Source organism: Arvicanthis niloticus, chromosome 23 (genome assembly GCF_011762505.2).
Source record: "Arvicanthis niloticus isolate mArvNil1 chromosome 23, mArvNil1.pat.X, whole genome shotgun sequence".
Taxonomy (NCBI): domain Eukaryota; kingdom Metazoa; phylum Chordata; class Mammalia; order Rodentia; family Muridae; genus Arvicanthis; species Arvicanthis niloticus.
This window is the reverse complement of record NC_133430.1, coordinates 4,027,847-4,041,482: the sequence shown is the minus strand read 5'-3', so window position 1 is coordinate 4,041,482 and position 13,636 is coordinate 4,027,847. Positions and strand designations below refer to the sequence as shown.

The 13,636-nt window shown below is 39.8% G+C and overlaps 1 gene segment (V, D, J or C); it reads right to left on the bottom strand.

Annotated features, from left to right (window-relative positions):
• Positions 1-4,360: 4,360 nt before the first annotated feature.
• LOC143436600 (Ig heavy chain V region 108A-like) lies at positions 4,361-4,880 on the bottom strand. The segment is given in 2 exon segments: positions 4,361-4,707; positions 4,791-4,880. Coding segments are annotated over 2 exon segments (378 nt in total).
• Between the last annotated feature and the right edge of the window lie 8,756 nt (positions 4,881-13,636).

Here is a 13,636-nt window from a genome sequence, read left to right as displayed (position 1 = left end):
GACCAGCAAATGAGGCACATGCACTAGGCCAAACTTCAGAACTCTGCATAAGCCAATCAACCTGATGCCTTGTATAGGGTTGTACTATGACATCAGGATCTTTTCCAAAATAGTTTTGACTGTTATCTGTGTCTAACATAATCATATCCGCTACAGCTGCATAGTATGGATAAAGAACCTTCTTAGAAGATGAGGGAAATGAACCCATAATATGGGTGCAGTTTGCCAAAAAACTGCAGTAGGAGTTAGTTTAGTGTTAAAAATAAGAAAATATAAAGGCTTAGAATAATTAATATGAGTTACAAATTGGGATGAAATAGCACTCTCCACCTTCTGTAAGGCTTTTCTACCTTCCTCTGTTAGAGTCCTGTCAGACTTAGGGTCAGGATCTCCTCTAAGAATATCAAACAGGGGCTTCAATTCTTCTGTCGTAAGTTTCAAATATAGTCGTAGCCAATTAATGTCTCCCAATATTTTTTGAAAATCATTAAGTGTCTTAAGGGAATCAGTCTTCAGTGTGGCCTTACTATTAATAATATGCAGACCATTAATCTGAAATCCTAAATAAGTATATGGATCTTGTAATTGTACTTTTTCTAGTGTTATTTGTAACCCTGCAGTCTGTAAAGCTGTTCTAAGATCATCAAAGCACTGGAGTACTTGTTCTCCATCTTTCCCTGAAATATCATCCATGAAATGAATCATGTAGATTTGCTTCCACATAGTTCTAACACCCTCTTTGGCAGAAGCCACAAACTTTTGGCACAAGATAGGACTGTTAGCCATACCCTGAGGCAAGACCTTCCATTGATATCTTTTCATAGGTTCTCTAAACTTTATAGTGGGAACACTGAAAGCAAAGCGTTTTCTATAATTAGGATGCAAGGGAATAGTAAAAACAGTCTTTTAAATCTATAACCATTTTATAATAACCTAAAGGTATAGCCACCAGTGTGGGCAGACCAGGTTGTAAGGTTCCCATCCTAATCATGGTCGCGATAACAGCTCTCAAGTATTGCAACAATCTCCACTTTCCTGACTTTTTCCTAATGACAAATATTGGGGTGTTCCAGGGAGAGTTACTGCCTTCTAAATGTCCTGACTGTAATTGCTCCTGCACTAGCAACTGGGCAGCTTGTAATTCTTTGGTGGTTAGGCACCACTAATCCACCCAGAGGGACGAGTCCAACTTCCAGGTAATGGGATATGCACAATGCCCTAGGGGTGCAGCTGAATCAAAATACCTCTTCTTTCACTGTTACCATAAACCTCAATAGGATGAGCCATTCCATCTTCACTTTTTCCTAATCCTTTCCCTGGGGAAAATCCAGAGTTTATCATTTGAGCCTTGATTACTTCACTAGGGCTGCACATAATCAATCCCAACTGGGATAACAGATCTCAGCCCAGAGATTAATGGGGAGGCCTGGATGACATAAGGTTGGATATTCCCTGTATTTTCTTCTATATCTTTCCATGTCAGCACCTTTGAGCTTTGCTGTGAGTTTTGACTTTGGCCAATACCCATTAAGTTGGTTAAGGTTGGGGTCAGAGGCCAGGTGGCAGGCCAATCACTTTGTTTTAGGATAGTCACATCAGTTCCTGTATCAGCCAAGCCTTGGAATGACTTTCCATCCAGCCGTAGTGTCATCATAGGTTTTTGTTTAACTATAGGCTGTACCCAACATGCATCAGAGGAACCAAAGCCTTGATCCCTCTTAGGATTCTTATATTTGTGATTATTAGGGAACAATGGAAGTAACAATAGTTGAGCTATGCTCTTTCCTGTAGGAATGGTGACTATATTCTGAATTGCCTGTGCCATTACCTTAATCTCACCCTGATAATCATTATCTATAACTCCAGGAAAAATTTGTAGTCCCTGCATAGTAGCACTGCTTCTTCCCACTATCAGGCCAAACACATTTGGATACAGTGGTCCAAACACTCCAGTAGATAAGGCCTGAGGTCCCATTTCTGGGGTTAATCCTATGTGGGTGGCAGAACTGAGGTCCATTCCTGAGCTTCCTGGTGTTGCTCGACTGAGTTCAGAAAAAGATTAGTGTTTGCAGGTATGACACTGACTGCTCCATTAAGCCTGTTTTGGCTTGCTTCGGTTCGTCGGTTCAGGGCCTGGAGCTGGCCCCTGTTCTCATTTCCCTGATCATGGGAAAGGGTGTTTCCTTGTGTGTCTCTTTTAGACCTACATTCACTAGCCGAATGCCTTCCACGTTTGCAAAGTGGGCAGAGCCCAGACTGTTTTCTGGGCTGTCTCTGGCTTAACTCATTTTCTGCCTTGCAATCTCTGGCAAAGTGTCTAGGCTTGCCACATTTAAAACATGCCTTTCTGTCTCTACTTGCCAAAAACCCTCTTACTGATTGTCTTTGCATGGCAGCCACCATAGCTAAGCCCTGTTGGTAAGAGGGACCTATGTCAGAACAGAGTCTGATATACCCTGTAAGGTCTGTCTTTTTCCTATAAGGTGTAATGGCCACTTGGCAGCAGGATTGATATTTTTATATGCAAGTTGTTTCACATAATCTACACCTGCCTCTGCATTACCAAAAATCCTCCCTGCTGTTGTCATTAATCAATGAACAAAGTCAGAAAATCGTTCATTAGGCCCTTGCCTGACTGCTGTTAAAGATGCACTAGGGTGTCCCATTACCGGGAGTTTACGCCAATCCTTCATGGCTGCATTTTGAATTTGAGCATATAAGCCTGGGTCATATTGCATCTGGTTATCACTAGAAGCAAATTGCCCTTCTCCTACTAAGACATCAAAGGACCAACCATTGTCTGCCTGAATGTTTCTCTTAGCTGTCTCTTTACAATTTTCATGATACTCCAATTTCCAAATAAGATAGTCACCACCACTAAAAACTGCTCTCACTAACATATTCCAGTCATTAGAAGTCAGCCACTCCTCTTCCACAAACTCTAAAATTGCAAGAGTAAAGGGAGCAGTGGCACCATATTGTCATACTACATTTTTAATTCTTTAATAATTTGAAAATTAAAACCTGTGTGATGTCTCCAAGCAACCCCTTGAGCATTTCTGGTCTCTGATATAGAAAATGGCTCAGCCTCTCCCTCCTCTGGCTTATCTGTAGCTGAAGTAAAGCTAGAGAACAGGGACTGCCTTTGGACTCCAGGTTGAGGAACACAAGGAGTTGGGGGATTTTGCAGTTTGCCTCTTGAGACCTTCCTTGTCCATAATTTTTGTAGCTGATTAATTATGTCTTGATACACTTTTTCCAACTCTATTAGTTGTTTAAGAATAAAAGTTTTATCCTGTAACTCCTTTCTGGGATCTACAACCACTGTCTCCACAGCGGGAGACTCTGGAAGCGGAGGTGCCCTGGGAGAGAACCTTTGGGAAGAGGGACATTCAGGGTCATAATATTTGACTTCCTCTTCCTCTAGGTTGGCACAATCTGGCTCTGACAAATTGTCATCCACCTTTGGGGTTTTTTTTTTTTTTGTATTCTAATTTCAGATATATACATTTCTTTTTATTTTGAACATGAAAGACAGCATTCAAAAAATGGAACAAATCAGACAATTAACACACATGAGCAGCAATCAACAAAACAAAAACAGAGAGTTGAGTTCAGGCTGACTTATTTCTTGCCCCATTTTCCTTATCATGACTTATCTTTCTCGAAGCAGCAGATTCGTGATCACCTTCTAAATTTTCAGTCAACCCTTCTTCCAGTAATGTCCCTCACCAGATCTCTTGTTCTTGCTGCCTCTCATTGAGTGCAAAAATGTTGAGTACCACTCTGCCCCACTTTGGGGGTCAAAATATCCCAGACTGCTCTGCTGCTCCGGTCCATGGGTCAGGGTCTAGCAAGAGAGAGAATGGGGGAAGAAGGGATAGATTCGAAGAGTAGAGACAAGCCAGAGGGTCTGTAGTCAAGTCTTGTTTACTGTCTCCCATAGACTATATTCACCTCCTATTGACATGATTACAAGGAAATCCTGGGAATTTATAAGCACAAGCAGGAGAACACAGGTAAAGACATTTTACCAAGTGCACCATGGAGCTGGGGTCACTAAACAGTAAAATAAGCTATGTGGGATAAACAAGAAGTTTGTCAGAGTGTGCTCAGCTGTTGTAGGCTGTTGAAAAACAAGTCTCTATCAGGGTATATGGTTCAAGATGGCAGCTGAGTTGATAGCTGCTTTCTGCTAAAAGTCGGCTCCCAACATATCTCCTTTTACAAAGATGGCAAACGCACAATAGATCTGTGAGGAGGAGGCAATAAATGAACATTCAAAATTATTATTTCTGGGCAAGTCTAAAGATTAATCCTTTCTGTCATCTCAGTCACAGGGCAGCTTGCTGCTTCTCCAGGGTTTCTGACACACTCAGGATGTGGTTGCAACACTGTGTCTTCTTGCACAGTAATAGACCGCAGAGTCCTCAGATGTCAGGCTTCTGAGCTCCATGTAAGCTGTGTTGGAGGATTTGTCTGCAGTCAAGGTGGCCCTGTCTTTGAACTTCTCATTGTACTTAGTTTGATCATTGTAAGGATAAATCCATCCAATCCATTCCAGGCCCTTTCCAGGACTCTGCTTCACCCAGTTCATAACATAGTCAGTGAAGGTGTAGCCAGAAGCCTTGCAGGACATCTTCACTGAAGCCCCAGGCCTCACCAGCTCAGCTCCAGACTGCTCCAGCTGTGCCTGGGAATACACACCTGTGAAGAGAAAAGAAGCATAGATGTTAGTGCCATCTCACGCCCTGCCTTCTCTTCAGGTTTAGAAATGTTGAGCCTCTTACCTGAAGTTACTGACAGGAGGAAGAGAAAAATCCAGATACATTCCATGGTTACAGTCAGTGTGTTCTGGGACTGTGGAAAGAACAATGATCATAGGTAGTTTTCAGGATGTGGACATCCTTGTATTTACTGCCACAGATTCAATGAATTTGCATATTCATGAGCAGGGTATTTCTTACATAAGAACCTATTCCAGCTGGAGAAGAACTAGAGAGGAAGGACTGAAAAGGCACATGGGTCAGGCAGCAGGATGCTCAGGTCTAAATCCTAATCCTCACTGAGGAAATGCATCCCATACACTTTTTGTGAGCCCCGGCCTACTGGTATGGATATAACTATATGGATGAATCTCTTGATCAATTTTTGGCCAAAGGCTATTGGCTAAGGCTTATTGCTCCACTCTGGGATATTTTAACATGTAGATTTACAAATAATGCTTTGTAATGATGATGACAAAGATAATGATGATGAGATGATGATGATGAAGTTTAGATAATTTTAACCATATACTGGGCATAAATATGAATATTTATAAGGAAACTTGACAACATGACCATTAGCAATAGGACTGATGTCTACTAGAGCTTATATCAACTTTAAACATGGGCTCTTGACCACACTTACCTGGAATGAAGTCTTCCTATGAAAATTCACCAAAAATTAATAAATAAAATTATGGTGTGCCCCAGCAATAACCCTCCCAAACATGTATACAAATGACTCTACATACTATTATATAGATTTCCATACATCTATATTTACCCACAGTATGTTATTTATGCTCTGTTCACAGCATATAGAGGGAGGAATCATCCCAGATTCCCAACAAAGCCTAAATGAAACATGACAAATTGGTGCATATAGAAAAATAAATATGATTCAGTGTGGTATAAAAAATTATGAAATCTGTTAATGTCTGCATGGAACTGGAAAAAAATATACTGAATAGATCATCCATGTCCATAAAGCAAGTGTTTCATGTTTTCAGGCATAGGTGTTTGAGATTTGAATATTTTGTTTTATATATTGAATTGTCCTAAAGCTAGCATAAAACTAGCTTTGAGACAGAAGAGTATGAGATATTAACAAACATGATATAGTAAAATAGAGATAAAAATAGAGAGAACAGATTATAAGTTTGAGAAGATTATAAGGGTCAGAGCAGGTGGATGACAACAAAGAATGAGTGTCTTCCAGACACAATTGGACTTTTGCACATATGAATTCACGGAGACCGTGGCCTTAGGCACAGAGCCTGAACCAAGTCAACTCAGATAAAATCCCCAAGATGGAAGATGGAAATGGACATGGGCTCTCACTGCTAACCTAGAACTTCTGCAACTGACACTCACATGCAAAGGAAAAATTAGTTTCCTCGAATGGAGTTCACAGGAGATGCTAAGCACAATTAATCTTGGAAAAGAGGCTTAGCAGTTGGTAGCCAACAAGAAAATTAATTCTGGTATTTTTGCATACATATTTCAATAATACTTCAATTCTCTTTGTCTCACTTACATTTTGCCTATGTAAGTTGTTGCCTATATGTTGCCTATGTCAACAGAAGTGTAGTTTTACAGGTTTCCATATGTGTGTGTGTGTGTGTGTGTGTGTGTGTGTGTGTGTTATTTTTAGAATCTTTTGCTTAATTTTTGTTTGCTTTTAATACACTTTTAATTCTTTTCCTTTTTCCATTTTCAGAAAAAAAAACGGTGTGTAGTTGGGTAACTTGGCAGATAGGAAGTATCTTGAAGTAGTTGACAATGAGGGAATGTGTTATTAGAATACATTGTATGACCTTTTCAAAAATTATTAAAAAAAAAACAAAGAAAAACAAATAAACATAAGTCTGTGAAGTGTTTAACAAAGAATCTTTATGGGGTTTGACCATGGAGACCTCACATGTCAATCACACCTGGACAGATCAGTTAATACACTAAAAAAAAAAGAAGAAGAAGAAAGGAAACCACAGAAGACACAGAGTCCCCTCCACTCACAGCTCATCTCTCTATGGTGATTCTTGGCCTCATAGTGACCCCTGCTGTTCATGAGCTCCCATGGAGGTAGGTTTGTCATGGCTTCCTGTGAAATTCTATACTCTATCTTAAAGAATAACTTACCCTGTAACTCCAGTGTTCACAAAGCTCAGCTTATGAGATAAATAGCTCTAGTTTACCTGGGGATAATGATTTGTGCTTCAGTGATTTTAAGTTGTACCATTATAACTAGGTCCCTCTCAAAGACAGATTCCTTTTTGCTGGCAGTGCAATTCAGCTCTACCAGTATCCATTTCTAAAAAAAGAAAAAACAGGACATCAAAGTTTCTTTCCTGTCTTCATCGGGCTACACCTGGGGCAGAACAACAGTGTTCAGAGGGTAAAAACACACCCTACCTTGTTTAATAGACAGAGTGAAAAGATTTACACAATAATTGTACACAGGAGTGACACTGTTGATATCAATAACTAAAATATTGAAGCAGGTCAGGATCTTTCTGACCCTTAGAAGCTCAAGCCATTTTGAACTTAATGCTAAAATAGGCCTGCATTAACAAGAATGAATAATTAGTAAAAACTCTGCTTAGAAAAAAAGGAAAGAATCTACCAGATTAAAGGTCTAAATCTTAGAGGTCTGCAATGAGAATCACTCCAAAATTGCAGGAGCTCTCAGGAACTGAGCCACCAACCAAAGAGCATCCATGGGCTAGACCAAAACTCCAGCACATATATTACAGATGGGTAGCTCAATCTTCATGTAGGTCCCCTAATAACAAGGGTGGGGCTTGTCCCTAGTGTTGTTACCTAAATTTAAATCCATTCCCCTAACTGGACTCCATTGTCTGGCCTCAGTGGGAGATGATGTTCCTAATCCTGCAGACACTTGATACAGCATGGTTGAGGGATATTAAATGGACCCCAACTCTTTCACAGGAAAAGGGAAGGGAATATAAGAAGGGACTTGTTTATGGGGGACCAGGGGAGAGGGCAGCAATTGGAATGTAAAATCATCAATCAATCAATCAATCAATGCCTCTTTGCATATCCTAAGTCCAATTAAAAATAAATGCCTCATCCTCACATCGATTGTCCCATTTTATCTTCATGAACAGGCATATTCTTATGTGCTACATCTCTCTCCTCCTCATGAAGACTAAGTCTTTCCTTTGTCCCGTGCAGGGACAAATTCTTCTCTCCCTTGTTTCCTTCCCCTTATCCATCATCCATCCTTTCCACCTGGCTTTGTCCCTTATTCCCTTCCCTCTCTCCCTCAAGTTAAAACAAGAACTCTTTGTGCTGAGAACTTTGACTCGAGTGTCCTATGACCCCCACAGGCATTGCTTTACAATCACCAGATTTGTCCTGTAGCTGTCAGAGCAACTTTTTGAGATTATTGAAATGGTGAGGAATTAAAATGCATATGGTTGTTGTTAGTACAAAACAGTCATATCAGGAATGAAGGCATTTGTCTTCTTTCTCAGAGACAGAAGAATATGGTGTCTATAACTGTATGGGTGATCTGAAATACAAATAATTTACCTCCAACTCTCAGACTTATCTCCAAAAATCTCTCCTCCCCACCATCTGCAGAATTCCTCAATCTCCACCTAATGCTTGGCTGTGCATCTTTGGATCTGTTTTCATCAGTAGATGGATAAAACCTCTGATGAATATCATGGTAGGCTCCTGTTTTCAAGTATAGTAGAATATTATTAGAAATCAATTTATTCTATTGTAAAAGAGAAAATCAAGTCCAATAAAGTCCTTTACAATTTTGGAGAATCACACAGCGAAATGATGGATTTCTTCAGATTAGTGATGTCAGTCTATAGCTGTTTGATGTCCTTGTCAAAGGCCCATTGGAGGTCTGGATAGTATAATTCTGGAGGCCAGCTTCAGGATTAGAACTCCTAACAGCAGACATCACCAGTGATTAATTTTTACCTGGAAAGGAAAAAAAGAAGGGAATTCTCAGGGAAATTTCTCTTCCCTGGATGTCAATTGTTATTCATCTTATTTATAATTGGGCCTGGTTTTGTGTGGGTATCTATTTAATTTATTAATCTTTTTGGTGGCAATTTAGCTGTGCCTTCTGTGGTATCAAACAGGCATATCATTCCTCAGCCTCATATAGGAACTGAGCCCTGGCCATTCCATTTAAGGGTAAAAGGGTCCTTCCACATAGTTGTGGCATAGTTTTTATTGGTCTCAGTGATGCCAGAGGCAATCAGCAGCAGATTTGCCAAGAGCTTTCAGTTTTAGAAAGTTAAGAGTAAACAAGGCATGCTCCTTCTAACCTCAGAGAGTCATGGAGACACTATTTAAAGAATTATAATTCTTTTATTAATAATTTTTATCAAAGGACTATTATAAAACAGCCAACAATTAATCAATATATATAATATGTCAATTAATGAGAGCTTCTTCTACTTTTTCTAAAATTACTCCTCTTTTGTCAATTAATTGTTGAGGCAAATTAGGATTTGCAACTCTCTTCAGAATATTAAACAGAGATATAAATTCTTTTATGAAGAGCTTAAAATAAGTTTTTAGCCAATAAGAATTTCCTGGATACCTTTGAAAATCATCTGAAATAAGTAAACTATATTTTTTTGCCATACCCATTATCTGTTTGTTTTTTTTTATTGGATATTTTATGTATTTACCTTTCACTGTTATCTCCTCTTCCTTTCTGACCCCAAACCCCTTATCCCATAACCCCTCTTCCAATTTTTATGAGGGTGTGCTCCCACCATTCTCCCAATCCCACCTCCCTGCTCTCGAATTCCTCAACATTATGGATCCAATCTTTCGGGGACCACGAAAGATTCACTTTTGCCTAATGAGGCCACCCTCAGTTACCTATACAAGCAGAGCCATGAGTCCCTCCCTTTCTGTTCTCAGGCTGGAGGTTTAGACCCTGGTTGAGTATTTTGCTACTCCTTCTAAAAAACAAACCTAAAGCACCTACACTTTGGCATTTCTTCCTCCTCTTGAGAAGACTGTGTATAGCTCTAGACTGTGTACAGCCCTTAAAGAAGAATGCTGCTTTCACATAGACAAAGCAGGAATGATTAAAGAGAGCATGAAAAAGGCCAGAGAACATCTTGAGAAAAGACAGAGAGAGAAAGAGAAAATGAGAGCTTGTACAAGAGTTGGTCTTCAACCTCTCCATGATTATTAACCCTACCTCCTTCCATCCTGGGACCACTAATTAGGTTATTTTTTCTTATTTCCTTTGGTCCCTGGGCCTTAAATATGCTGACTAACTTTGTGATAGCAAAATCTATTCAGATACATTATCATAAGTTAGCTATGGAGGACCAGGAGACTCTAGATGAGGATGTTACTCTATCCAGGGTGCTCCCAAGTCCCATCTCCACCCAACCTAAAAGAGGGGACTTCCACCCCTAGACCAAGCAGAAAGGGGCCACCCAGAACCCCCTCTGTCTGGCGATCTGAATTCTTGCTTAGGCTGCGAGGCTAGGCACTGCAAGGGAATATAAATAAAAGTTAAAAATATGTTTCTGGGTTCCCTGAGGGACAAGCCTGACTGCATAGGGGTTGATGTCAAAAGTATCCCCTCTCTAGGCAAAAGACATCTGGATGGGTATGGCCCTCATGCTTCACTGGACAATGACAGGAGGACTGGAGCCATTACAAGGTCCCCTTTAATTAGTGGAGGCCAGGCCTCTATTGCTGCCTTGGCAAGATTAGAATCACCACAACCCTTCTATACTTGGAGAAGGCAGGAGATGTCAGGGGCAGCCCTGCTTATACACTGCTTATGGCCTAAAATCAGCCATAAGCCTAAAATCAGCAATAGGCCTGACATACATGCCTGCTAACACAAAGTCTTTGGTCTCTATGGAAAAACACTGAAACAGATGTCTATAAACCATTGTAAACAGGCAGCTTTTCTAGAAATCTACCAGCCGGAGTAGTCATAGACCTTGTAAATAGGCAGCCTTGGCGGATAGTACCAAATTAGATAAGGACAAGTAAATCATAGGCAGAGTCATAGTGACCTGACCCCTGAACCTTACCCAGCTGATACCCTGTTCTGAAAGATATCTGTACTCCCCCTGAACACCTATGCTCCTGTATCATCCCCTTCTCCAAATCCTGCATTTTCGTGTTTATAACCCCTATGTTAAAAAGTAAAAATTATGATTTGATAATAATGAAAAAAAAGTAAAAATAGTGTCACCCTGGCTCTGCTGACTTAGCTTCTGACAATCCATTTTCTTGTTCTCAGAAATACTTTGAATTATAAAACATTATTGTGGTTTTTGTTAGTATGCTGGGTAAAATAATTTTATTGATTTCATTTTAAACTTCAAAGTTTGTAGTGAGTTAAAATGTCCTTCAACATAATTATAGGTCATATTTATTTTCATACTGTAAAATGCTAGTTAATCTGTAAAACATTTTTAAAAACTAGATTCCTTTTTGAGAATTTCATATATGAACACTGTATTTACATAATTTTTTCCTTTCTCTCCTTCCTCCCACATTTCCCAACCCCCCCATACTTTTCAAATACATCTTATCATTTAATTATTGTTCATATATATATATATATATATATATATTGATAAATAAAGTGTTTTGAGAAAAAAAATGTTCAATACCCTGAGTCATCAGGGAAATGCAAATCAAAAGAACCCTGAGGTTCCACTTCACACATTTTTTTTTAATTTTAGTCAGAATGGCTAAAATCAAAGCATCGGGTGTTTGCAGATACTGGCAAGGGTGAAGAAATGAGATACACTCCTCCATTGTTGGTGAAAATGTAAGTTGTTACAACCACTGGAGATCATTCTGGCAATTCCTCAGAAAATTGGACCCAGCTATACCAGTCTTGGGAATATACCCAAAAGATGTTTCACATATAACAAGGACACATGCTCCACTATGTTCATAGCAGCCTTATTTATAATAGCCAAGAGCTGGAAAGAGCCCAAAAGTCCTTCAACACAGGAACGGATACAGAAATTGTGGTATATTTACACAATGGGGTATTACTCAGCTATTAAAAACAATGAATTTATAAAAGTTTTAAGCAAATGGATGGAACTAGAAAATACCAGCCTGAGTGAGGCAACCCAATCACAATACCTAAGGTGCAACACACAGACTACATGAAGCTTAAGAAGACTGAACACCAAAGTGTGGGTGCTTTAGTTTTTCTTGGAACAAGTAACAAAATACTCATGACAACAAGTACGGAGATAAGGTGTGGAGCAGGAACTGGAGGAGAGGCATTTTGAAGACTGCCCCACCTGGGAATCCATCATATGTGCAATATCCAACTGCAGACACTGTTGTACATGCCAGGAAGTAAATGATTTCAGCAGCCTGATATAGCTATCTCCTGAGGGGCTCTGCCAGAGCCTGACTTATATAGAGGCAGATACTTGAATTAAGTCATTGAGTCCACAAAGGAGAAGTTAGAGAGAAGCCTGCAAGAAACCAAGGAGCTTGCAGCCCTGTGGGAAGAATGACAGTACCAACCAGAGCTGCCTAGAAGCCAGTATTCTGATAGCACTCTTCAGATGAAGATGTAGGACTCTCAGCTTTGCCTGCACTATGCCTGCCTGGATGCTTTCATGCACTCCTGCCTTCATGATACTGGACTGAACTTCTGAACCTGTAAGCCAGCCCTAATTAAATAATGTCCTTTATAAGACTTGCCTTGGTCATGCTGTGTGTTCACAGCAGTAAAACCCTAACAAAGACAGAGGTTGGTACCAAGGACTGGGCCATTGCTGTGATGGGCCTGAGCATGCTTTTGTTTGGAAGAGTTGGAATTTTCAGACTTTGGATTTGGAAAGCATTGGAAGGCTTTAAGTTAGGCTTACTGGGCTGTCTAAAAAGATATATGGAAGACTTTGTTGCTGTGAGTGATTTGAAATGTGCTGGCATTGCCCAAGTGATTTCAGTAGAGAAGAATTTCAGTATATGGCCTAGAGATTATTTTTATGGTGAAGAATGTGGCTAATTTCTGTCATTGTCTCAAGAGTATGCCTGAGTATAAAGTAAAGAGAACCATTAACTGCACTGACAAAGAAAGTCTCAAAAATACCCATCATAGACTTTGTTCTCTGGTTAAGTCTCATGAAGAGCATTTTAAACAATAATAGTAAGCTGAGAAAAGGAAAATATAAAATGCATGATTAGAGCATTAAAGGGAAATAAAGAAGTGAAATGAGGCTGAATAATGTGATCAAGTGTATTACATTGAATTGAGCAGTGATCTTGGGACAAAATCACACAGAGCTAAGTTTAGGTACTACAAACATTTAATCCCAAGAAGCAAAGACAAGCAGATCTCTGAGTTCAAGGACAACCTAGAGCACATTCTAGGTGAAAAATACCTTAATTCCAGGCTGAGTAGGAAATCTTTAATCCCAGTACTTAGGAGACAGGCATGCAGATCTCTGAGTTCAAAGTCTACAGAGCAAAGTCTACAGAGCAAGTTCCAGGACAGTCAACCTTAGGCAGTGAAGAAGTTGGAAAACAGAAAGCTTATGGTTATGTAATAAAACAAGCAGGCCATGTTCCAGCCCCAGCAAGCACAAAAACTCAGAAGGTTCAGTCATGTGGCTCTGGCTTTTGAGTCCAGAACAAACAAAATTACTGGGAAAATTGATGCTGGAGCTAAAAAATTGGTTGTGATTACAACCAGCATCAGTGAGGTGAAACCTGGAAGTGTTTTCTGAGAACACAAACAAAAAATCCGTGTTTCAGAGATAGCCAGGGATGTAACTTCCTACAGCTATACTTGGTAATGTGTAAGAGGTACCCGGATGCTACTGGTTTTGAAGGCATAAAGGGATCATGAAGAGAAG